The sequence below is a fragment of the Vulpes lagopus genome, chromosome 8 (genome assembly GCF_018345385.1).
Source record: "Vulpes lagopus strain Blue_001 chromosome 8, ASM1834538v1, whole genome shotgun sequence".
Classification (NCBI taxonomy): domain Eukaryota; kingdom Metazoa; phylum Chordata; class Mammalia; order Carnivora; family Canidae; genus Vulpes; species Vulpes lagopus.
Genome location: NC_054831.1, coordinates 87,328,363 through 87,355,249, shown reverse-complemented (window position 1 = coordinate 87,355,249; position 26,887 = coordinate 87,328,363). Strand labels below are relative to the sequence as shown.

The window sequence follows — 26,887 nt, the reverse complement described above, 5'->3', positions numbered from 1 at the left end:
CCGAAAATGTGAGGTTGTACTCCTTCCTAAAAACTGTAGGGAATGCTGGAGAAGCAAAGAATAGGTTTTGAGGAAAGGCTGTGGATTTTGGCAAATGCATGAAAAATTGCTTCCAACACAATGTTTATACACAGCCAAGCAGGAAGAACATGGAACACAGGAGAGTAGTTCATTCTGCACACTGGTAGGTTTCTTTAACAGAAAAGTTGTTTGGCCTTACTGGAGTCAGTTCTAGGAGATTTTCATCAGGGGTTAAACCTACAGTTCCAAAGGCCAGTTCTCCGGTCCAGGCTGCTCAAGAGTTCTGATGGGGTTGTTCTCACACCACAGAATGTCAAGTGCCAGATACAAGACTATCACCATTGTGATTATACATGTTTCCAAAGTGCAAGGGCACTTTTGTAAATGTGGCCAAGTCATAGCAGATAATACAAACTTACATGAAGGAGTCTGGAAAATCATTCCCCAAATTACTGCAGTTCATTTAACTCTGAAACGTGAACAAATGCAGGCTATTTAAAGCCTGCCTATTATCTGGCCACCTTCTAACCAGGCTAAAAATTTGTCTCTGTGCTAGAAGTTCAAGTAGGAATTCTGATGATAATCTGAATTTTTCATAATTTTGTTGGTTATTCCAATCCTGTTTTGTTTGGGAGAGGTAATAATTTCAAGAAAAGCAAGTAAAGTTTCATTAGTTCTGCTGAGAAGAATCATTGTACAAATGACCCTGCTGAATGATGCAAGTGTAAGTTCCTATTATCTACAAACAATGGATTTATGGAGCTCTACCACATGGCAGAAGGATCCACACATTTCACAGAGACTTTCTAAATTAACACAAAAAGGGGGAGATTTATTGTGTGCCCCAAGTGCCCTGTTAATTCCGTCCAAACTTACAAACTAATACTGAGTTAGGAATACTTTAGAAATAAAAGTTATTGGGAAAGCTGTAAGTCTTCAACTCTGGATATCTCTTCCAAGTATTTACAATTTCAAGCTTCCACAAGTAGAATTAGCAGACTTATAAATACCAAACTCCTGTTTCTGCTTAAGCTATACAGGAGAGTGCTCAGGGTACCTTGGCTTCTGCGGTCACACAGGCCTGGGCCAGGGCCAGGTTCTGCTGCTTACTCAGAGGGCAACACCTAGAGCTACACTCACCTCACCATCATTGATAGCAGTGTCTTTGCCATATCACCCCAGAAAGTACAGCAAAGGAATTTACAGCCAGCATTTGGGTAGAAAGCAGAGAGGCTGGGAAGTTATACAGACTTGGGTTCAACTCAGGCAAAAGCCTCAAGGCCTCTGAGCCTGTTTCCCTTGTGCAAATGAGGATCAAATACCTACCTTTTAGAGTTATTGCAAAGTTAAGTGCCTGGCATAGAACCTAGCAAAGAGTGGACAAGAAGTGGTAATGGTATAAATGACAATAAAATAACCAAAATTTGTTGAGTGCTCATCATGCTAAGTTATTTACATGAATTATCTCATTATTTTACTCACAATAACTCTATAAGAAAGGTACTATTATTCTTGGCATCATAAAGGTGAGAAAACTCAGTGAGATGAACTGATTTGTCCAAGGTCATATACTTTAGTGCAGCTGGACTGGAACTTAGTATGACCATCTGGATCTTGCCCATGTGTGGTCTTTATATGTAGTGTTAATTTGAGAGACAAGAGGACAAAATAAGAAGATTTCAAATTTTATAGTCCAATGGATCTGACTTTAGTTGCTTACTAGTAGTTCTATGACTCTGAGCAAGTTGTATAATTCTCTGACCTTCAGATGCCTCATCAGTAAAAACTCCCAGGAGTATATTGAAGACCAAAGCACCTAATACAGTTTGACACTCAGTGTTCAAGAGACATTACTGCATTCAATAAAAAAGTATAAGAATGGAAATACTGGAGACTCAACAATGAATTATTTTCAGTCAGGACACGAGGATTTAATTTATAAGTGCAAATTTAATTACTGCTCTTTGCAAAACATCGATCTTAACTGCTTACAGCAATGTTAAAATTTGCTGTTCTTTTCCCTTGCATCATCTACAAAATTCAAATTTCACTGCTTGCCCCGCTGCCTGCCTGAGGCCCATCTTGACACAGTAGAACACTGACACTTGCAGAATTTGTTGTTGGCCATGGCACATACACATTTTTACACCTTTTGTGATCCCATTCATCATATGCTCCTGTAATTTACAAGGATTAGGATCCTCCCTATAATGTGTGGGGTATACTCTTTATTATGTGCTGTGATTTTTATGGGAAGAAAATTAGGTCATGATAAAGAGTTGTTGGGTCTTTAACTGCAAAGTAGCTCTGAGACAATAAATCAACGACAGAGGCCTGGGGATTACAAAGTAAAACAGAAGGGACTGAGCATTTTCCTGAGACACAAATGCATCAGTTCCAAGTATTAAAGGATCAACAAATCTGGGCTTGTTTAATGTGAGGAGTGTCTGCTTTGGGAGTGGAGGGCTGGAACCACAGAGCAGGGCTCATACACTACCCACACTCCTTCTCATGACAGGCAGTGCAGCAGGGCTGCTTAGGGCCAGAGAAGCTGTAAACCCAGCTCCTTTCAAGTCTTATTTAGCAGGGCTCATTTACAGCAACAGTTAAGAAGCCAAATTCATAGGCTACAGCTACAGAAAGGTTTTTTTAAGGACAGCTGGAAGTCTGATACCCTATTGATATCAGTCAGCATTTTGGCAGAGGGATCAACAATTTAGAAAGTAGTTTGGTGAGTTTTATTAAAAGTTCTTAAGAGAAATCAATTTCATTTGGTAACTGAGGGCATAAATAGATGGCATGGGTCCTCCGGGGGTGCCGTGCTTTTCCCTATATCCAGAAAGTTTCTATTTCTTGTTCTCTTTGCTGACAGAGAAAAAAGATAAAAACAAACAAAACCCCATCCTACTTAAAAAACATTAAAGGAGCATCACAATTCAAACAATGCTCAGTTTATCTGGGATTGGGAGGGAATATATAAATTTAGATCCACTACTCTATCACATTAATGAAGAGTAACTTGCACAGCACTTGACACTCAAAAAAGAAAAAAGGCCTGTGACAGAAGCTTTCCAGGCCAGCATATAAGTAAATCTAGCTTAGTTCTAAACATAACATGGATAGGACCAAAAAGAGTATACTCAGGAACCAATGGAAGGAAAAGTAACAAAGAATAAAAACCAATGAACACATTAAAAAAAAAAAAAAAAAAAAAAAAAAGCCATGACCATAGATGCAAGATTAGCTTCCCAAACAGGCAACAGTACTAGGGATTATCTCAATGTAGTAATGCATCCAGGTGTTCTTCATTATCATCATTAAGGCTGCATATCAATAGCTGCTTGAAATATCAAGAAAATGAAATAGAACTGCCAAACACTCATCAGTTACCAGAAACTGTTCAAATCAATTGTACTTTATTAACTGATGGACATTTTGTGCACAAATCCCAACAGTGGTGCAATGGATTTCAAGTCCACCAACATTTTGGTAAAAGCAGATCAAGTCAGTTTGGTGGGCCCAAAGCAAGTCAGATCAAGACAACTGCATTGAAAGACACTATCATTTTAATTGGAATGCAAGGGTGCTTAGGATTTGGTGCTTATACTAGGTGCTCAGGGGAGGGGGGTGCCCTTTACCAGCTCTTCTCCTTGACATATAAGATTAAAAGTTAACATATTTTAAAAGGGGGCACTGATCTTTGGGGCATTTTTCTAAGAATTAACAATTCAAAGATCAACACTCCTACTTCTTCCAAAGCAAACTGATGAACTGGGCAAAGAATCATGATGACTTCTTTTGTAAAAGATCAATAGGCATTAAAAGGGGTGATAGTGATAAAAGCATGTGGTGCATAGGCACATGTGCACACTCATATTCTGCTTTATGTGCAGAAATCCTTTTGAGTGCCACAGGCCAAAGAAATGTGGACCATTACACAATGAGCAGGTCTAATCCTACTCTTACAGGTTGGAATTTAACAGGAAAATATAATGCACACACATATATGTTATTAACCTGAGATTTCACATTTAACCAAAGCTATAAAAAGAAAGCAGTTTGTGTCCTTGGTATGGTTGTTCTTCCCAAACATCTAAAATTTTCAAAGTTACTGGCAAGGTAACCTTTAAAAAAAATAAAAGGAAAATATTTTAAGTAGCAAAATTCCTGGGCAACAGAGAATCTTAGATAATGACAGCACTCAATATTTTGTTTTGTTTTAGTATGTTAACTAGAAGCATATTCACTAAAACTTCAAAACTTCAAGTATTGGCCTGCTTGATGTTTTCGGGCTCAGAGTAATAAGCTGTGAGCTGGGCAAAGATTGTGTCCCCATACAGAAATGGTAAATTTTACATAATGGATGGGAAGAACTAAAATCTTTCCCCTTTGATGTGTGATTACAGGCTAAAAAAACATTTTGTTTTTTAAAAAGACTTAAGACTATTCTTCTTAGGTCTCATATAATACAAGAACCAAGAAGAGCCAAGCGTATAGACTTATTGACAGGAAATGATGCCATAAGCTAGAACTTCCCTTTAAAAGTCTGGCAAAGAGGTGCCTGGGTGGCTCAGGCTGTTAACTGTCTGCCCAGGGTCCTGGGATCCAGCCCTGATTGGGCTCCCTGCTCAGCAGGGGATCTGCTTTTCTTTCTGTCTCTTTCTCTCTCAATCTCTCTCTCTCTTTGCCTGCCACTCTGCCTACTTGTGCTCTCTCTGTGTTAAATAAATAAAATCTTAAAAAAAAAAAAAAAAGTCTGGCACAAAGAATCAAATAAAAGCCATTAATAGGATCTTACTCTATCCGGTGAGAATAAAAGCTGTAAATCAAAGGTTACACTCTGAGACTTTTTAAATATAAAGCCACAAGTTTACAATAGTACAGTCAAGTCTATGATTTTTATGCTTTATTTAACAAGTGATTTTGATAATAATCAGAAAACAATCTGGTTCAGCCTCCAGGAATGTCTTTCTAACGTGCTGATATAATCATTTCAACCCTTTAAACTGGAAACCTGAAAGCTCCCATTTTTCAGGGGTAAATGCAAACCCTGTCCCATAGCTTTCAAAATCCCTGACGGTGGGCTAAAACCATCTACCTGGTGGCATCTCCCCACCACTTGCTAACATAAAACCCATGTTCTTTCACAACCGTATCATTTTTTTTTTTTTTGGATCAACCGTATCATTTTAATATGCATGAGTTGATTAATCCCTGGGAAGGCTGTCCCTCATGTCTCAATTCTTTCTCTGCCTAGAAATGTCTGAGCCCAATAGAAGCAGAATTAAGTGATTTTTTCTTAGTGATGCCATATACTTTACTCAGCTTATCGGATGTCATTTAGCACACTGTATCATGTTTAGTCACATCCTGATAAAATTGGAGGGCCTTGGGAAAAAGGTCTTGTCTTTCTCTTTTTCAGCCAATAGTAGATGCTCAATAACTGACACAGCACAAAGATAAAGTAGAGCAGGTTTGAGCAGCTTGGGTTGTGAAAGCAGTTCAGATCTAGTGCCTCCTCTAAGGGTTGTTTCTTAAATTCTTTGCGGTACAGGTTCATAATTTGTAAAGTAAAGGTAAAAATATGGACCTTACAAAAATTAAATGATATGATGGGATATAAAGCTGCTTAACACAGTATCTTGCAGAAAAAAAAGCTATAACAACATTTAACTATTACTGCCATTATTACTTCTAAACTACGTACATTACAAACTATATCCATTTCCTTCAATTGAGTAAGTAAATCAGTATGTATTACTGAACGTGGAAAAAGGAAGATCCCCACCAGGCCCCAAACATGATCCCCATCTTCTAGCTTTTTCCTCTCTGACTCTACTTACTGTGGGGTATTTATCTCCTATAACTGTTCCAAACATTGCCCTCCTCACTGGGTCTGTGGGAGGAGGTGAAGGACAGAGTTTCTGGCCATATGCCTTAGCCAGTTCAAACACAGAAGCCTTTTTCCTTCTCTTCAAAAAAGATGCTTCATCAGGTAAAATAAACTGAATTTTCTGGCTAGCAAGCTTTCTCCGCACCCCTCTTCTAAATGTCAAATTTAACAACAAAGATGTTTTTCCAGTTTTAGACATTGATGAGTTAGTTCCCCACACAGAGGCTTTCAAAGGGTATTTGAGGACTGACTTGTCAGTATCACCAAATGTTTGATGTCCCCTGGTTGTGTAAAAAATGGTAATGCTGAGGAGAAGGAGAACACTTTCTGTTAGAAATACTGAGGAACTGCCTGGGTACAGCACAAGCTTCTCCTAAGAAAGCAATGCCTTTGGCAATAGGACCTACAAGCAGACCTACAAGCAAAACTCCAGGCATGGGGGTGAGGATTTCTGGTAGAACACCTGCACAGACAGCAGCCACAACTGCTCCTTTGCCTCTGTGTACGTACTGCTTCTCCAGTTAGAGGTGGGGTCTCTTTCCCACCCCTTCAGTCTGGCTGGCCTAGTGACTTGTTTTGACCAACAGAACTGAAGCAACACTGTCTATTCCAAGCTGATGCCGTAGGAGGCCTTGTAGCTTCTGTGTTTGACTGCTTGGAAGTTTGGCCCAGACCACCAAGTGACAAGGGATCACATGGAGATAGAGGCCACAGAAAGAGGATCAAGGTGTCTCAGCCGATAGCTAGTACCAAGGTTCCAGACATGTAGACCCAGGCCATCTTGAATCATCTAGCTGCAGTCAAACCACCCCAGCAGATGCCATATGGGACACACAGGAGCCCTTCCCAAATTTCTGACCCACAAAATTGAGAGAGAGAAAAAAAATCCTTGCTGTTTAAAGTCACGGATTTGGAGATGATTTGTTATACAGGAATAGATAACTGCAACGACATCTTATGGTTCTCTCTCTGTCTCTGAGTGGCTCCGGTGGCTAGAGTGGCTCCAGTGGCTAGCCTGGGTTTCCATGGTCTCTTTTCATACTGTCTTCTATTACTGGGTGACTTCTAGTTTTATTCCAAGAAACCAAGTAAACACCTTCTACAAAATGTTCTTAAAAACCCAAGAGAATATTAACACCAGTCATTGCAGGGCACATACATTTAAGACCTGTATTCAGGCTTGTTTCGCAAGAGGGCATATACCATCTCATGCTTTCCTCGTTGGCAGACAGAATGAAAAGATGATGTTAAGAAAGCATTTCTTCAAGTGGGGTTTCAGAATTTTGCCTAACTTGTAACCCTAAAGTTAGAAAAGTAGTCACTCATGGACATTTGTGTATGTGTGTGCATATTTCTAGAAAATTATAGCCAAGCTGAAGGGAATGTTCATTAAATATTAACTAAGATCTTATTAGTGTGAATTTTAAAGAAAAAGTCTCTGACAATATTCATCGGAGGACATAAAAGTGCTCTAGATTTGGTGACTACAGTTTAGTTCTATTGGGAGGAAATTTATCCAAAGCACTGTTTCCAGAAAGCCAGGGGCCAGAGCATGGCCATGCTTAGGATGCATAGTAGGTGAACTTCATAGGCTTCCAAAGGAGTCTAAGACAGTAACTGCTCATTTGATACTAGACCAGACCTAAAAATACATTATAAACAGGGGTCTAGCTGCCTTTATTCTAAGTTGTTTTTACCAGGAAGGCAAACCTGATGAATATGAAGGATTTTCTCCCCAGGAGAATATACATATCCAGGTCTTGCAAACCTGTGGATTTGTGGCACATCAGGGACCCCAGATTAAAAACCTCTATCAAGGGATCCCTGGGTGGCGCAGCGGTTTGGCGCCTGCCTTTGGCCCAGGGCGCGATCCTGGAGACCCGGGATCGAATCCCACGTCGGGCTCCCGGTGCATGGAGCCTGCTTCTCCCTCTGCCTGTGTCTCTGCCTCTCTCTCTATCTCTCTGTGACTATCATAAATAAATAAAAATTAAAAAAAAAAATTAAAAAAAAAAAAAAAAGAAAACCTCTATCAAGGTGGTACACTAGCTCCTTGAGTACTGGAGAAAGGCCCTCCAGGGCAGTCTTCATCCCAGAAATGTTCTCACTTATACTCTTTCATCACTGGTTCCCACAGGAACATAAAACCTCAGTGTGATTCATCCCACTCTCTGGCAGAGACTAATAAAAAAGAACATATAATGAAGCACTGTAATACTCTTAATACTGTATGTATCTTAACAAATACACAGCAGAGAGTAACATAACTTATAACCCACCAAACCAGATGAGTATTTTCCACTAGTTCTTGCCCATATACTTACAGGCCTGGCCATGCACTTCATATTTCATTTCTATTTCTGTATTTTGTGCCCTAGGCAGGATAGTTGCTTATTTACACAAGTTTCAATATTGTTATTAGCACTTTCTGGTCCTTTTTTTCTATCACGCTACCTTTGAATTTGCTTGCTGGCTTTGAAAGTCCAAAGACACCAAAAAGTTATATTTCAAAAATCAATGGACACTGCCTGTTATAGGCTTAAATGTGGTGTCCCCTTTGGGGTAATGGCACATAATCAAACTTCTCATTCTTTGCATATATGGCTCAGTATTTAATATTTTATTCAATAAAAGATTAAGTCATAAAAAGTATTATTTGGGGAGAGGGAGACATGTGACATTCAGAAATAGACTTGAGCTCTATTTTCAGAGCACTCTGTTGAGACTGCTAAAAACAACGGTTTATAGTTATTTAACCGTACTTCATACCAGATTCTTGTCCTTTACATATAATACCTTGTTTAACCCTCACCACAAACCAACTGGAAGAATGTGCCCAACTGGCTAGTTGGTCATCAAACTTGCTTCCCCTTGCTCTGAGTACACAGTTAGCTTGCCTTCCCAACCTACAGTTAAGATGTTGCCATGTGACTGACTTCTGATTAACAGAATGTGGAAGAAAATAAAAAGTATCTTCTGGGCTTAGTCCCCATAATCTTACCCAGTCTTCCAGACTCTCTCATTTCCCTCAACTGGTTAATTGCAGAGATTTGCACAGTAGAAGGTAGAACCACTAGATGGAAGGCACCTGGGATGCTTAAGTGCTACAAAAGATACTACCTTCTTAATACCCAGAGTGAACTCTTAGTGTAGCAAGAGATAAACATCTATCATCCTGAGTCACTGATATTTAGTTATTTGTTGCAGCACTTAGACTGCACTGAGAGTACTTGCATGAGTACAGAGAGGTTAAGTAATCTGCTTATGGCCACATAACTAGAAAGAGGTGGCAGATTTGAGTCCAGATAATTTGTCTTTAGAAACTATTTTTAACTTCAATTATATTCCCTTTTCACAAGGTTCGTTTTTCTCATATATCACATAAAGTTTACCTATACCTGATTTAACTATATTGAAGGGAGGTGGTTGGGTGGAGGTCCAAAGTTCAGAATAGAGAAAAGATAATTTCTTCAAATAAATCATTTTATTTCCTATTTTTTTATTAACCATGTAAAAGGGACACCAGCTTATATCACTTAGACAACTTGGCAGGATACTTGTCGCTTTGTAAAAGTTTATATTCAGAGGTTCTTTAGTAGTTATTAATGCTCCACAACAAATTACCTCAAAAACTCAGTGGCTTAAAACATTTAGTGTCTCTCCCAGTTTCTGTGAGTCAGGAATTCAGGAGGGGCTTAGCTCAGGGGTCTCTTAGGAGGTTGCACACAAAGATGTCTGTTGGGGTTGCATCATCTGAAGGACTGACCAAGACTGAAGAATTGACATCCAAAATGGCTTACTCACATGGTGGCCAAATTGGTTTGTTGGCAGGAAGGCTCACTTTCTCCCCCACAGGGTTGTGTGAACACCTTCACAACATGGTGGCTTGCTTTCCCCAAGAAAGCAAGTCCAGAAGCCAAAGCAAATGCTGCAAGGTCTTATTTGATTAGTTTCCAGAGTCATACTCTATAAGTTTTATAATTTCCTATTGATCACATTTGGATCAATACTGGGATCCCCTCCCTATTCAGAGAGGGGACCACACAAGGCAGTGCCATTTTGGAGGCCAGATACCACAAAGCCCTATTCATTCTTCCAGCACCTATGTACTGAGTAACTACTGAGGACCTGGGGACAAAGCAGTGGACAAAACAGATAACATGCATGTAGGAAGCATATGTCCCAGCAGAGGTCAGAAAGGCAACATATTTAATCAGTAGGCAAATTATGTACTATATTAGGAAAGGCTAAGTGCTATCAGATAAAATAGTTTCAGGGAGAAGAACACTGGGGTTGGGTCTATATATAATCTGAAAGAGAGAGATCTAGGTGGGCTTCATTTAAAAGGCTGAAAAGAAGTGAGGAAGTATGCCACAAAGTTACATGGAGGAAGACTGTTCTAAGTACTGGGAACAGGAACTGCAAAGGCCTTGAGGTGGGCATGTTTGTGATATGCAACAAACAGCAAGTTAGTCAAGGTAGCCACAGGAATGAACTATAGGAGGCCATAGATGACATGAGGTAAGTAACAGAGGCAAGAGCAGAGCCTGTGTAGAACCTTCCAGGCTCTTGTAAGGGCTCTTGACTTTCACACTGTGAAATGGGGAGCCACTGGATGGTTCTTAGCAGACAAATGATATGACTTGACTTAGCACTTAAAGAATCTCACTCTGGTGGCTATTATTGAAATAGGCTGAGAGTGTAAGAAGGAAACAAATCAGGATGCTGTTGTAAATATCAAGATAAGAGATGATGATGGCTTATGTTAGAGTATTATCAGTGCAGACAAGTGGTGAGAAGTGGTCTAGATTTATTTTGCAGGTTATCCGGCATGATTAAACCACCATCCTAGGTAGTTTTCATTTAGGAGGGGCAGCAGTGTTTAAATTATTTTTTTAAATTATATCCCAGCACTGTGGCTGTCAAATGGCGTCCCAGGAGACCCTACAAGTTCTGAGAAGTTTCTTAAGGATTTGCTACTAGGAACTAAGGTGGGACAGATGTATGAAACTTCATGGCCTCCACCCCAGTTTTGTAAGGGCAGCCCTGTGTTGATATACTTCATTATGTGAGACAAGAGAGATCTTTTTAAGAAAGACCAGAAACTTCAGTGCCCCAAAAGAAAAGACAGACTCTCCCCAACACCCATACAGTTTGAAAAAATATACAGAGAACCAGAGAACTGGAGGGTAAACTACAGATTAGGAAAAATATTTGAATTATCATTAAAAAATGTTTACTCTCCCATTAATATGAAGGAAAAAAACCCTCAAAGTGAAAAGTAGGTAAAAGGCATTTTCTAGAGGATGCTCACAAGAATGTCTACTTCATTGGATTGTTGTGAGGATAGAGTAATAACCCATACAAAGTGCTTAGCACAGTTTCCAGTACAAATGGAATGCTTAACCCATGTTGCCCACCATAACCGCCACCACAACCACTGCTGTTAGGCCCCTACTCTCCATTGGGCCACTGCTGCCATGACAAGATGATGACTATCACCAACATCTTGACCATCATCAGCATCATGGTGTTAAGAGCCATTAGCAATGGGAACCTGCCTCAACTCTGAATGCCATTTTCAACCCAAGTTCCCCCAGAGTAAATTCTTCACTCACAGTGACCAATGACACGTTACCTTTTCGTGATTTTCTATTAGGATCTCAATAACAATGTTCTGAAACTTGATATCCATGATGGCTGCTACTGTTTCTTCCTGAGGACGCAGCAGGGTGGGTCCAAACACCACGCCTAGGTTTGCCACTGTCATCAAATTCTGCTTGTGGTTGTTAGCAACACTGGGAGGAAGGAAGAGAAAAGGCACAAATGAGATAAAGACAGTGCAAGTAGATACTGACTTCCCTGTGCCTTCCCTGCCTTCAGGCTCCGCATCTGGTAGGAACCAGACTCTGGAACATCTTAAGGTGTCTTTGAGTCCAAGGAGAGACTTCTCTACTCATATTTTTTGTCCCTCAAAGTATTAGAAATCTTCAGCATTCCAGCTATTTTGGACTTTCACGACATGACACTCCCTTACTCATTTCTGTTTTGCCTGCCAACCAACCAACCAACCAACCAACCAAAGCAGCTTCCCACACAAATGTAAAACTTTGCAAATTTGAATCCCTGCTCTGCAAACTCAGGTAACTACTAATCTCTTTTAGTTATGGCTTTTATACTTGGCTATCGCTTAAACCACTGTGATCTTTAGCATTTTCTCTAGTGCAAATACAAAAACTCTTGATGGCTTTAATACACTTGCAAACACAGGCACCAAACAGACCTAATCTTTAAGAAGGAGAGATCTTAAGAAATTCAGCACTTTAGGCTCATAGTATTAAACCCCATTGCATTAAACATGTGGCTTACATTAAGTGAAACATGTGGCATAAACAGAAACAAAAATGCACTACTATATATCCATATGCATGGCTGTGTTTATATTGTCACTTATACTCAAAGTCTAAGGAACACACAGGGTCAACAGTAGCTGGATCTAAGTAATCTGCTAAATACATATACATATTTTTGGATAAATACTACTCAAAACATGTATCTGAACTCCATTCCCTGGCCACCATGACCTAGCTATAAAACTTAATTGCTCATTTGCAGGCCCTGTGTTTAAAAATATACAAATGATCTACTAACAACAAATAAGTTAAAAGTTAAGCCCAATTTAGTATTGTTAAGAAAATATTAGGGGCTTCCCTAAATCACCTGTTAGAAAAAGGAAACTATTCATTACTAGAAACTAGACAGAAATTGGACAGAGATAGCAGTTTGTACAGACATACCTCCCTAGCATTTAGTGCTATTTTTACAGAGTATTTTTTCACACAATTCTATAAATGCCTGCACTGTTTCTCTTCAATACTTCTATTTTGTAGGAGGAGAAGACATTCTACTGCCATAAGTGCTGGTTGTGAAACTGAGCCTTCACTGAAATTACTACATCAACCAATTTTATCAGCAGATGTGGACCTTTCTAGAATTTTTTAGGGCTAAAAGTCTAATGTCAGAAAAACTTTCTCCTCTGAAAGTGGCAGGGGGGTGGTTAGGTCTGACCTTTAACCATGAAACCAATCAGGTACTAAGAGAATTTGCTTTTAGAGTACTAAGCAAGGAGAGTTGCCACTGATATACTGGCCTCTTTCTGGTCCACATAAAAATATTTTGCAAACATATTTTGAGTTCTAGTGGAATGTCTTGATTTTAGTTACATAGCCTCCCATCTATCCAGAGCTGTATCACGTTTCTGAAAGTGTTAATGCAGCAGGTCAAGTTCTTACCCAGCAAAGGGGAAAGACTTTGGTTCTGTAACTTAGTCAATCAGCAAGTATACGTATCTATCTATTAGCTGCTTGTAACATCACTTCTTTTATCATGGCTTCCTGTGTGCTAGAAGTGAATTCCATGTCCCTGTACTTCCCCCTCCCAAATGAGCAAAGTCAGTAGGCTTACCCCTCCTGCCACAAAAGTCCCTTGCGCAAATGAGTCAACAAGCTATTTATGGATGAAAGTACTTTTAAATTGCAGACCAATATAAAAACGTATGGTTTGGATGATCATCACTTTTTACCATCAACACTACATCTGACTAAACCAACAGCCTCCTAACTAGGATCCCCGACTAGCATCTCTAGGGTCAGCTTTATCCTGACTGCCACCACCAGTTACTATATGTAACTCAGCCTTGATCAAGTTATTCACCTGCTGACAACTACAATGGCCTCAAACTTCACTGGGTTATTGGAAGAGAACATAATGACACACTGTGTGTAAAGTGTTTAGCAAAGCTACTGTTGTTTGACTGCTCTGATAATAATGATTATAAATCCTTGATGGGCTCCATTGTCTTTAATGTAAAGCCCAGACTCTAGTGAAGTAATACACGTTTGTCCAACTTACCTCTAAGCCCTCCTCTGCCACCTCCCAGCTCTGGGTCCCTGGACAAGTGACTCAATGCCTAAGCTTTGGGCTCATCTTTAAAAGGGAAAGGAGGTGAATAATATATCTACTTCATGAGGAGGTTGTTAGATTAAATATGGTAATGTGTGGGAAACACAGTGATTATTATAATAATTTACTACCCATGCTCTTCCCACTTTCATACCTGCCTTTGTCATTCTACTGCCTAGAATGTTCTCTTACTCTTCTCAAATACCCCCCCTTCCCTTCCTTTCTGCAGTCTCTGTCCAGTCTTTCCCCAATCCTCCACCTCTCAATGAAAGCAGAAGTACTCTCTTTATCACATGTTATTAATGTCTTTCCCACTGCCTTAGGATAGAGACTGTGTTTATTTTAGGTGGTAACACCAGCAGTGAGCACAGTGCCTGGCCCAGGAGAAGCCCAGTGAATGTTCATGAGGTGTTAAATGGGACGTGTCTGGGTAGGCACAAAACAACTGTTCCCAATCCAGCTACTCATAAAATCTCCAATTATTACTGAAGATTTTTTTGGGGGGGGGATATATCTCATATATTCCAATCTCTCTTTTCAGAGTCTGGAGCTGTGTTTCATTTCTTATATTTAATTAATGAATAACAATTACTCTAATTTGCAGGCCCCAATGCCCAAAGGCATTGGGGAAAAAAAGGTACAGTAATTCTAGATAATCAACTCTGAATACAAATAGGCTTGAGGCCACTACCCATCATAATTCATTTCCTTTTTAATGATCCACTTTATTTTAGAACTTAAAAAACACATTGATCTAAGGCTTATTAAACTTTTTTTGGGGGAAAGCTATACCTTTCGTGGCTAACTACCATTATCTTTTGGCATAATGAAGTAATAAATTGATCTGTCATTTGATTATTACTGCTCACAAGTTCACATGGTTATGTTCATTACTGTAGAATGAATTATTAATGGCTTGAGATCTCTATGTATCCTGGGGAGAAAGGCATAGACCTCAGCCTCTACTGGTACCAGCCATCCATTATACTTGACAAATTTACAGATGTGTGGGAGGCAGGCTGGCAGAGCACTAGGAAGGTTGGTCCAGCAGAGGCCACAGGACTCATTCATTAGTGAAGTCTGTAAAACACCGAGAGTGCTTTCTGGGTTGATAATTGAACTGCATGAGCTCTTCCTCACATAGTCCAGAATGTCATGTTGAGTCTTGACTTAAAATCCATACACAAAGGTTTCTTGTGCATTGCACATTCCACTGAAAAAGTCTTTGACATGCCTTTCAGATCCCGAGGTCTACATGGACTTTTCTGTGGTGCCTTCTGCAGGAATGGCCCATTCTATAGCCTTCATTTACAGGTTGCAGAGAAACAGTTATACATGTAATTTCAGTTATTGGGGGGAGACCCAGTTCCTTTTGTGACCACTAAGTTTGCTGTTATTAGTTGAAAGCAATGCATCTCCTTAAGAACATGCCTTCAGAGCAGCTGTTGGGGGACTGGCACCCCATGTTCCCAGCAGTTCCCTCATGAATTGCAATTAAAGAGGAAAGAGCATGTTCCAAGGAAAATGGCCTTGGCAGAGGGGCGTCTTGCCACCTTTGTGTAAGGGGAAATGGGTGGGGACTCTGGATTGGTCTGATGCCCTTGGAGAGGCAAAAGGAGGTAAATCATTTCCAGATGAGGATAGTGGTGGGGAGTGTTATGAGACGAAGAGAGAAAAGTCAACTGCTTTGGGGCTTGTAATGCAGTGCCCCTGTGCTGTCATAGGGATCACATCTGTTTTCCCGTTGTTTAAATGAGAGCCATGACTTTGGAAGTGCTAAGCAGTGCTTTATAGCCACAGATTGGTCCTGATGTACGCCAACAAAACATAAGCCTATTGCTGGGTTTGCGAACAGCTTCCATCTTGAGGTCTGGAGTGCTGTATCAAGGCTAAGTCTTGGCTCTGACGGACACAATGTGGTGACAGGTTAGCACTACCTGCAGTGGACTGAAAAGCAACACCGACCTACATGTTGTGCTTCAAGTTCCAGTGCTAAATAATGATCATAATTTACACTTAAGAGTTTCTAAGGAGCTTGACCTTCATCACATCTCAAGAACAGTGTAGCTCTGAAAACTGACAATGTCCCATGATAGGGAATAACATTTTCCTATGCACTAGTGAAGTGTATTACTAGTATACATGCATGTGTCTATACACACACACACACACACACACACACACACACACACACACATATATGTGTCTATATATAGATATATATATACACACACAGGCATATGCATATCTATATATGTATGTGTATATATATATACATACATAGACACACATACAAACCAGAAACAATATTTCAGGAATAGAGGGTGATGACTGTTGGTATTTTCCATTTTATTCCATCCTTTTTATTACCTACAAAATCAATTTCACGGCCCCCTAATGTGCCATGACTTAAAATTTGAAAAGTGCTTCTCTACCAGTACTCTAGTACAAATATTATCTCCAGTTTACAAATATGGAAGAAAAGGCTAAAGAAGACAGTAAAGCATAATAAGCACAGTGGCTGGAGTCAGATAGATATTCTTAGCTGGAAAATAGCAGATAAGTCACTTGGCATCTCTAAACCTGTTTTTTCACCTGTAAAACAGGAGCAATAATACCTACCTCCTAAAGTTTCAAGGCTGATTAAGCAAGATTAGATGAATATATTTCTTGGTCTGAAATAATGGCTAAATAAAAGACAGCTGCCATTATTCATGGTGGCAGTCAACATAGTGGTGATAATACTGGGAGAAGTAGCAGTAACTGTCAGTTTAAAGCCACAGCTTTGGTGCTATCACTTGGTATCCTGTGCAGGAACCTCAAGGGGGCCTGCATTTGTTTGGGACAAAGAGCTCTCACTCTTCCACCTACATTTTCAGGACTTCTGCTATTCTATCTCTTTGTATTTTTCCTCTTATTTTGTTTTTCTTTCTTCCTTTTTAAAAATAAAATATTTCAAAACTAGAGAAAAGTTCAGAGTATAATATTACTTATATTCCATCACATCCAAGTACCTCTGGGATGACAGACTGGGAGCCTTAAAGCCAAGAGCAAATCCACCAAACCCCCTCTGCCTTCAGAAGCACCACTTTGTCCTTGGCCTGATCCAAAGTCTACCACCTTCCTGCAAAACCTGGCTTCATTCTCCCTGCCTGGAGGCCACACAGAACTCACTCTTCTAAATGATTATGTTCACAGTCATTCCATGGGACATTTTCTTTTTTCTTTTTTTTTCTTTTTTAAGATTTTATTTATGAGAGAGAGAGAGAGAGAGAGAGAGAGAGAGAGGCAGAGACACAGAGGGAGAAGCAGGCTCCATGCAGGGAGTCTGGCATGGGACTCGATCTCAGGTCTCCAGAATCACACCCTGGGCTGAAGGCAGCGCTAAACCGCTGAGCCACCCAGGCTGTCCCCATGGGACATTTCTATACCGACTGTTCCCCCTCTCATGAGTGTCTTTGGACTGGGAGCTGGATCATGATTTGAAGGGCATCCCTTGTAGCACACAGGCAGGCAGTACCAGGCAGGTCCTGTGTAAATGATAAGGTGGGAGGGGGCACCTAAGCTGTAGTCAGTATCACTCTTCTACCATCCAGGGGCTGAGAAGGATGAGCTGGAGATGAAGCTATTAGAACCATACTTTTTTGTGTGTGTGGATAACAAGTCAAGTTTAATTTTCAGGTTTGTTAATGCAGCTCCTTCAGCAACTTCAAATTAATTCCCAGTATATAATGGGGGAGTGTGTGTGTGGGGGGGGAGGGGGGGATTCCCAGCCCTCAGTGGCTACCTGTTTTATACCAAGTCAGTCTGTGTGTGTGTGTTGCCTGGATACCACCAGGGCTTGGTAAGACTGGAGCAGTCTGGATAGTGCTTGGGAGGCCTGTGCCAAGGAAACTGATCCAAGCCATAAATACAGCTTTGCTGGCCTGGGCTGTCCCAATGGCTGGCACCAGAATTAGAGTTTAAAATAAATTATTTGTGTATTGACTGGGGTCGCGCTCACCACCTGTATTCAACATCTTTCTGGGAATGGTCATCCAGACCATACTTAAAGTTTTGAACAATCCAGTTAATGCTTATGGTGGATAATTTTATACAGTATAATCCTCAAGAGACCCGTTTGAGGCAGGTAGATAAGGCTATCATTGCCATTTTATTTTTTATTTTTATTTTTATTTTTTTTTTAAGTTTTTTATTTATTTATTTATTTATGATAGGCACACAGTGAGAGAGAGAGGCAGAGACACAGGCAGAGGGAGAAGCAGGCTCCATGCACCGGGAGCCCGACGTGGGATTCAATCCCGGGTCTCCAGGATCGCGCCCTGGGCCAAAGGCAGGCGCCAAACCGCTGCGCCACCCAGGGATCCCTATCATTGCCATTTTACAGATGATAAAACTAAGTCTCTGGGAACTTAAGTAATTTGCCTGAGGCCACAACGCCCACAAAGTACAGAGCCAGGAGAGGAAGCCCAAGCTCTTCACCATGGCACTTTGCTGTTCCCACATCACTTAGGGTCAGTTCAGCCTAGGCTAAATGAGGCAAACTTTTCCTTAGAAAACCCAACCAACAATGAATACACAGAACAGTTACCTGCTTGATCCTGTGGAAAATAAAGTATAAGATATAACAGAAAAACAAATGCCGCTCCTTCATTCACAACCGTATTTACTAAATTAGAAGGGGAAAAAACAACCCAAAAAATGCTTATGCCTCTGAGAGTGATACAGGACTAACCACTGTTTATTCTCCCTTCCTGCAGTGAAAATGGCTACATGTCTAACACAATCAAAGGAATGGGGAAAGACCCTGCAAATCTAAGGGCATTCCACTTGTAGTCTGGCTGGCATAGAGAGCTGTTTCCTAATGATGAAAGAGTATAAACACCACAAAAATGAGAGAAGGGCAAATTGAATGAAAAACAGGAGGAGTGGCTAGAAGGATAGTCTCCCAACCACACCTCCCACCAAAGACTATTATGACTGTACATCCATCTGTCAGGCTGCACCGCTTCCACCCAAGATCTCAAAGCTGTGTGAATAATTACCAATGTATTCTCTGCTTTTGGTGAGATGTATAAACTACATTTCAGATGGGTGAATACCACTGCTAAGGTGTTAAGTACTGCCCAATTTTAGGTCAACTCACACCCACTTACAAAAGCACACTTGGTACTAAAATTCTTCACACAAAAGGAAAAGAGTGTGCAACCAGCCCTATGTCCACTCTGGTCTCCTCCAATGCAACACTACTACCTGTTTAAAACCCACCAAAGGATTCTATTTTTTTTTTTTTAAGATTTTACTTATTTATTGGAGAGAGAGTGAGAGAGAGCATGAGGGGGAGGAGGGTCAGAGGGAGAAGCAAACTCCCTGCTGAATGGGGAGTTCAATGCGAGACTGGATCCTGGCACTCTGGGATCATGACCCGAGGCGAAGGCAGATGCTTAACCGACTGAGCCGCCCAGGTGCCGCAGGCTTCTGATATTTATAATTTCAAGATGGAAACCGCTGACATGGCCTACAAGATCTTGCATGGTCCACCTAATCTTTCCAGGCTCTTCTACACCATGTCCCCTTTGCTCATTAATCTCTGCTCTAAAAATCTCTTTAGGACTGGGTCCTTTACTTCATCATGCTGATCCCTTCACCAGGGAAGCTCTGCAGCACCCTCTTGACCAGGCTCTTTCCTACTTAACACTCTCACTTCCTCAGAGAAGTCTTTCTGGACACTCTGTACTAGGCCAGGTATCTTGTTACAATGCTAATTCCTTAATTCTTCCTGGGACTTACTGAATTATGTCACCATTCATGGAATTGTCATTGCCTATCTTACCCCACTTATTCCAAGAGAACAGAGATGGTATTAACCTCCCTCAGTCCCACACCCCCAGACCTAGGATAGAGTTTGTCCTTATCAGGTATTGAGGGAAAGAAAAGGGACATGTACATACTTTGGAAGGCTATCTTCATCTAAAGGCTCAACTGCACTAAATGTCTGGTTTAAACTCCATGTAATCTACTGGTGTCTTAGAGTCTTTGCCAAACTGGAGATAGCTGTTGGGAGTACCAGAGCAGCTCACTCTGAAAGTGAAAGCACATAACCACACGGCTCTCTTTGGCCACAATGCTCATCCAGAAGGTACGAAGGTTGTAAAATATTCACAAGGTGTGATGATCATTATTACATGCATTACCTAATATGCATTATATAATAATATACCATAAGCTCACAATATTATACCAATCTCCTTCTAATACACGTACTAAACCTTCTAAAATAGTGTCTCCTGTGTCTTTTTTTTTGTCATCCCTTTCTGAAAATCGGTACTTCCTGCTTATTTCAGATTACATTAAAATTATCCTCAGTAATAACAGCTACTTAGCACTTATTGAGTAATTAAGTCAGGAATTAAGTGTTTCATTGATTATTTCATTTAATCTTTACAATAACTCTACAAGGTAACTTCTACTACTATCCTGCATGAATAAGTTAATGCTCAGAAAACTCAGAAATTTGTCCAGGGTCACATATCAAATAAGTGGTAAAGATGGAATCTGAAGCCAGGCAGTCTACAGTTTGATTCCAAAGCTACTGCTCTTAAATGCTCTGGTACAATGCAGTGTGCATGTGTCCTGTGCGTACAAACATATGTGACATAGATTATACACAGTCTATAGGCTGCCTCTTTGTCCCATGTACCCCTCTTCTTTTCTACAAAGCCTAACCTTAAAAAGATCATGGGTAAAAGAACCTGATTATTTTTTTTAAAAAGGATGTTTTGAAAGCAAACAAGAATCTTAGGTTCATCTCTGCCCATCAACAGTATAAAAACTCTAAACTTTTCTGTTGGTAGAAAACTAATCTGGGTCATGGGAATTACTGGCTCCTTCAGAAGAGGCTGGGTTTCATTAAAAATGAGAATTATACTTTTGCTGCCTCATTTTCTGAAACTAGTCACAGTCGTTTAAAGAGTAACAACAGACCAACCTGAGTTTTATTAGGCTTACACTATTTCAGCCACTTGGTAGTTGAACAGTCTACGCACAAAGAAGGCACATGCCTTTCACCCAGGTGTTAACTGCCGAGCTTTCCCCTCTCTGGTCGTGGTCAGTTCAGGTTCTAGCCTGTAGTCTATGGGCCTGGATGGGGAAGAATAGTGCTCATTTAAAAAAACAAAAACAAAAAACAAAACAGAAAAACCAACCCCAACCTACAGAGAAGCTGGCCCATAGAACCCTTCTTCTTGGAAAATTCCTTAATTATTTCATTTTTTAAAAAGATTTATTTATTTATTTATTTATTTATTTATTTATTTATTTATTTATGATAGACGGGGGGGGGGGGGAGAGAGAGAGAGAGAGAGAGAGAGAGAGAGAGAGAGAGGCAGAGACACAGGAGGAGGGAGAAGCAGGCTCCATGCCGGGAGCCCCACCTGGGACTCGATCCCGGGACTACAGGATCACGCCCTGGGCCAAAGGCAGGCGCCAAACCGCTGAGCCACCCAGGGATCCCCAAATTACTTAACTATTTCAAATTGTATAACAATTTGGAACATTCTCAAGTCCAATGGCATTATCACTTTCAAAGCATTTTACAGTTTCTTTTCTTTCTTTTTTTTTTTTTTTTAAAGATTTTATTTATTCATGACAGATAGAGAGAGGAAGAGGCAGAGACACAGGCAGAGGGAGAAGCAGGCTCCATGCAGGGAGCCCGACGTGGGACTTGATCCCGGGTCTCCAGGATCACACCCCCAGCTAAAGGCAGCGCTAAACCACTGGGCCACTGGAGCTGCCCCATTTTACAGTTTCTAAGGTCCTTTCACTTTCATTGTCAATGATTTATTTATTTTGAAGCTTCTGTTTTCCAATCTAGAGAGAGATGCCAGAGTATAAGTAGAGGAGGTTTAAAAGTTGCCTATGTGCATGCCAACCTGATGTCACCAAGTGCTGCAAATACATCAGTTCTTGTTGGTAACACTTCCTTTAGTAGCTCAGCCTATCACCTTTAGGCTAGCACTGTCCAAAAAGGCAGGTCATAGAGAAGTTGCCTTAGGACTTTCTATCCAAGGAAAGAGGTACGATGTGACTGAGAACAGTGGCCAACAGTGCATCAGGTATTTTTCAATGATCAAATAATTTCGAGTGTCCATTATGTGCCAGGGACTGCTTTAAGTGCTAGGGATAGAGCAGTGAACAACACAGACACTTCCCCAAATTCCCTGCTGTAAGAAGCTTACATTATTTTGGGGTAGGAAAGACAATAAGTAAATATAATACACAGTGGAAAGAGAGGACTGAGGGACTATCAGCAATTTGAGACAGGATGGTCAGGAAAGATGTCACTGAGAAAGACACATGCATGAACAATCTGAAAGGAGGGAAGAAAGCAAGCCATACAAGTCTCACAAATCTCCAGGAAGAAAGCTAAAAAGAGCAAACAAAGGATGCAGATACCATCAGTAGGAACATGTGTGGCCTGCTGGCACTACCAAAGGAAAGCCAGCATGTCTCCCACACAGTGAGCACAGGGGAAAGGATTAGGGAAGTCAGATAGGCAATGGGACTGGGGGATGGCAAATTCTATAGGGCTTTATAGAGCTTACTTTAAGAGCTCTGTTCTTGACACAATGAGATGATGAAAAGCAATGAGAAAATTCTAATCAGAGGGATAAATAATACTTGTCACCCTTTCTGTAGACTCAGAGAGGTCTCAGTTACTAAGACTTACAGACTAAAATTCCATGTGATGTAAGAGACAGAAGAGCTTCATAAACCAGCATAAAACCCATTCAGAGAATTCAAGACATGTAAAGACTAGAATATAGCACTTTTCATATTTATTTGAGTAACTAAAAGCAGGCACTGTGCATTTGCATCTATATTTGTGCTAACATGGTAAGTCCGTGAGGTTGATCCACATTTTTCCCCTTAGTCACTGTGCTGACCTCTACTAGGAACTTGGCAGAAAAACAGAATGTAGAGCCAAACATGAAATGAAGGCCTAGAGTCACAGCCTCTAGCTGCTGGTTCACCTGTTACCGAGCTAAAAGTCACCCACAAACAGCACTGATATTAAACATGTCATATAAACATCTATAAAGCCCATTGAATTCAACCACCTTTACAACATTTAACTAATTAAAATAAACAGTAGTCTTCTGAAGCCAGACCTATATTACTAGTCCCATTTTACAGATCCAAGGACAAGGACAAAGGAACTAAATCAAAGGGTAAGGGATTGGCCCTTCACCATGTGGCTTAGTCCCAATCATAACAGCAGCTGTGACACTAAGCAGTCAGAATTCCCAAGGTCCCATGAAACACAAATCTTGTTTTTATGGGAAGGACCTACTCCTTCCTGGAGGACAAACCAAGATTCCAAATCTACAGATGGGACTATGGGAGAGCTTCAGAGTAAGAGACTGACAGATTGGTAGAAGAGAAAAAAATATATGTAGGCACAGTTACATACATATACCCTGCGTCATCTATCTCCTTTCATGGAGGCATTTTATTATTTTTTAAAGATTTTACAGATTCATTTGAGAGAGAGAGAGAGAGAGCGCAAGAGCTTGAGCACACAAGCAATGGGAAAGGCAGGTAGAGGAAAAGGGAGAAGCAGGCTCCCTGCTGAGCAGGGAGCCTGATGCGGGGCTCGACCCCAGGACCCTGAGCTGAAGGCAGACACTTAATCGACTGAGCGACCCAGGCGCCCCTCAGGGAGACATTTTAAATCAGGGAAACAACTCATAGGGTATATTTTTGAAAAGGAGGGTACTTTTACCCAAAAGGAAACACACAGAAAACTGTATTCCCTACCATGAGTCTGAAACAAATTGATAGGCTGAGGTTGAAAGAGCTGGCTTTACTTTAAGGGCCTGTGTACCAAAATGACCAAAAATTATAAGCCTACATGAGCTATCACAAAACTTTTGAATTCCAGAAAGATATTTAACTAAGAGAAAAAAGAAATAGTTCAAAGTTTCCTGAAGAGTTTATGGCTCTTCATGTATAGGAATTGACACTCCCTGGGAACTTTCTGGAGATCAATTAATACTAACAATAAAAGAAGTCTCAGATCTCTAACATCCACAAAGTTATTTAAATAGAACATCAACATTCTGTATGTTCATATGTCTGACACTAAAGAAGAGAATTCCTTAAAAGACATTCTTTTCACAGCCCATGAAAGACAAAAAAAATCTGAGTGGATTACCCCTTCATATGCCTTGCTACTCATGATGTTCATGCCAATTTCTCCTATCTCTTCACTGCACTAAACCATTATCTCCTAAATTTCCATGTAAGCTCAAACCTAAGTCAAACAGTAGTTCATCCTATTTATTTACATCTACAAAATAATAATGTTTCTATAGAGTGGTACAAGTTAGAATAAGAGTGAACACACAAACCCTTCTGTTATATTTACTGCCTTAATCACAAAAATAGATTCATCAGGGAATTATGCCAAGAGAGCTCTTACTTCAATGCATGCCTGGCAAAATCTGATTTATCTTCCTTATAGGCAGTACAAAACTAGAAGCTCGTTGAATTATGCTCCTTTGGAAGCAAATTATAGAACAAAGTGCAGTGTCAAAAAGGAACTAGGGATCCAATGTGAGAAATCCAACCTATCATTAGGCAGAGAACAGAAGGGAGTGTCTAGTAACAGAGATGCCAAATGATTTAAACAGTGGAGTTGAGATCTGGGCTCCTGATCCCCCCATCATTCAGGCTCTCAAAGAGTGGCATTCACAAAGCTTAAACCTAACACTTCAGTAGGGAAATCAAAGTGTTTAGTGACAAAGTTCTGGAATGCTTTAACTTGTGTAGGCATCAAAGCCTGGCACCTTAGCTATTGTCACCTTGCTTTGCTGGGCTCATCTGGAAAGGTGGGTGAAGAATGCCAAGCTGATGACAGTGGAGGCAGGAATGAAAAAGGTAGTGTAGGCTAAAGGTGTACTTCTGGGACACCACAGGGCACAAATCCCAGTAGGAAAGCCATCAACAGCTGACTTAAGTGAACCAATATGGATCGTGTATAAATCCTCAGAGATGAAAGAACTTAATGAACATCAGATCTTCAAGTAACTCCAAACTCCTCACTATAACCCACATGATTTGACCCTGCCTACCTCTCCAAACCTTTGTCATGCCTTTCTGCCCTCATTCACAGCTCCCAACTACCCTGGCCCTCTGCATGTTCCTAAATGTACCACATCTGCTCCTCCCCACCATGGACTGAACACCTATGAGATGCCATGATTTCTTCTAGGCACTGGGATATAGCAGTGAACCAGACTGACAAGATCCCTCCTTCAATATACTGGCATTGTGTTCCAATTAGGAAGACAGAAAATATACAAAAACACAGTAAGAATGTCACGTTGAGAAAGTGGTATGAAATGGGCGCCTGGGTGGCTCTGATGGTTAAGCGTCTGCCTTTGGCTCAGGTCATGATCCCAGGGGCCTGGGATGGAGCACCATGCTGGACTCCAGGCCCAACAGGCAGTCAGCTTCTCTCTCTCTCTCTCTCTCTCTCTCTCTCTCTGTCTCTGTCTCTGTCTCTCCCCCTGCTTGTGCACGCGCGCTCTCTCTCTCAAATAAATAGAATCTTAAAAAAAAAAAAAAAGTGGAAAAAGAAATTAAACCATAGTATGTGATAAAAACTACTGAGAAGGACCAACTTAGGTAGGTTGAGGAAGGCCTCTCTCAAAAGGGAGACATATGAGATGAGCTCTTTCATCAGAGTTGAGTCTAGAAGTCTATAAATCAGAAGACTACAAATCAGACACACAAACACATGAGCAATTAAGAAGTCCTACCTTCAAACACAGGCATCGGTGATGCCCACCAGAGACTTGTTGAAAAGTTATATTCTAGAGGAGTTTGCTTCCTTTCCTCAGGCATTCATAGACATGAAGTCTATGTCAAGAGCTATTTAGCACAGCTGAAATCGCCTGAATCTTTCCCATGTTTTCCCACACAACACTGAGAATGCCCCATCGTTTATGGCTGCTCCCCCCATGCCGTCCATCTCTGTTGCCCCAACCTGGTTAGGAAGCAGCTCCTCCTAAACATGTCACTAAAACATTGACTGCTCAGTCTTGCAAACAGAAGGCTACCTTCCTAAAATTCACATAGCAGGAGATAACCACACCATAATCCTGTTGCCATGTACCAGCCTTTGGTTGAGTTATGTAAAAGGTAAGTAATCATTAAAGCAGGACAGGAAACAAAAGAGTAACACTTTAAAAAGATCATTTGTGTTTGGAAAACTTGAAGGGAGAAAAGAGCAAGGTTCAGGAGGTCCTGCTACTCTGTGAAAGGTCAGGGTTCAGAGTTCTCTATAAAAATAACAGAAAAATCACTTCTGTTTTTCATGTTTTGTTTCCAGTAGCACTGCAGTAAACCTACACACACATAAATGTTTTTGTACAACTTTCTTTTGCTAGAATAAATTCATAGAAATAGAATCTCTGAATGAAAAGGTATAAATACTTTTAATATGTATTACCTTAACTGTCACCTAGAAGATCTTTATCAGTTTACATTCTCACCTACAATGTTTCAGTATGCCTGTTTCTCGGGGTCCTAAGGCATTATTATTTTGAAATTTTTAATAAGCAGTAAACAGTATCATGTCTATTTGGCTTTAAGTTGCATTTTTTTTTATTATTAATGATATCGACCTTTTTCTAAATGTTTATTGATCCAGTGACTTTATTAAGGGCCTAGACCTAATAATCATTCTTCTGGCAGGCAAGCAGACCAAAAATAACAGCTAAATAATAAGACATATCAAAGACAGCCTTCTCTGTTTTTAAAGATAAATATAGCTCTACATCTATTAAGGTGTTTCTGTATTTATTATCCAGGTATCTTTCATGAAACTTAATGGGGATGAAAAATATTATTGAGATAATAAACCCCTATGAATCTGGGCAAGGATAAATTATATTGGGAGGCTACTTTAGAACCACAAATGAAAACAGCTGAGAAGGAAATGAT

The 26,887-nt window shown here is 40.5% G+C and overlaps 1 protein-coding gene across 10 annotated transcripts in view; it reads right to left on the bottom strand.

Moving 5' to 3' along the window:
- ARHGAP26 (Rho GTPase activating protein 26) overlaps positions 1-26,887 on the bottom strand; it is a 423,002-nt gene that overhangs the window by 94,742 nt on the left and 301,373 nt on the right. For all 10 annotated transcript variants that reach the window (XR_005989292.1, XR_005989291.1, XR_005989293.1 and 7 more), the window contains one exon: positions 11,553-11,712. Coding sequence is in view for 7 of the 10 variants with exons in the window: in XM_041765130.1 (XP_041621064.1) it covers positions 11,553-11,712 (160 nt within the window). In the remaining 3 variants the exon portion in view is untranslated. The remainder of the gene's footprint in view (positions 1-11,552; positions 11,713-26,887) is intronic.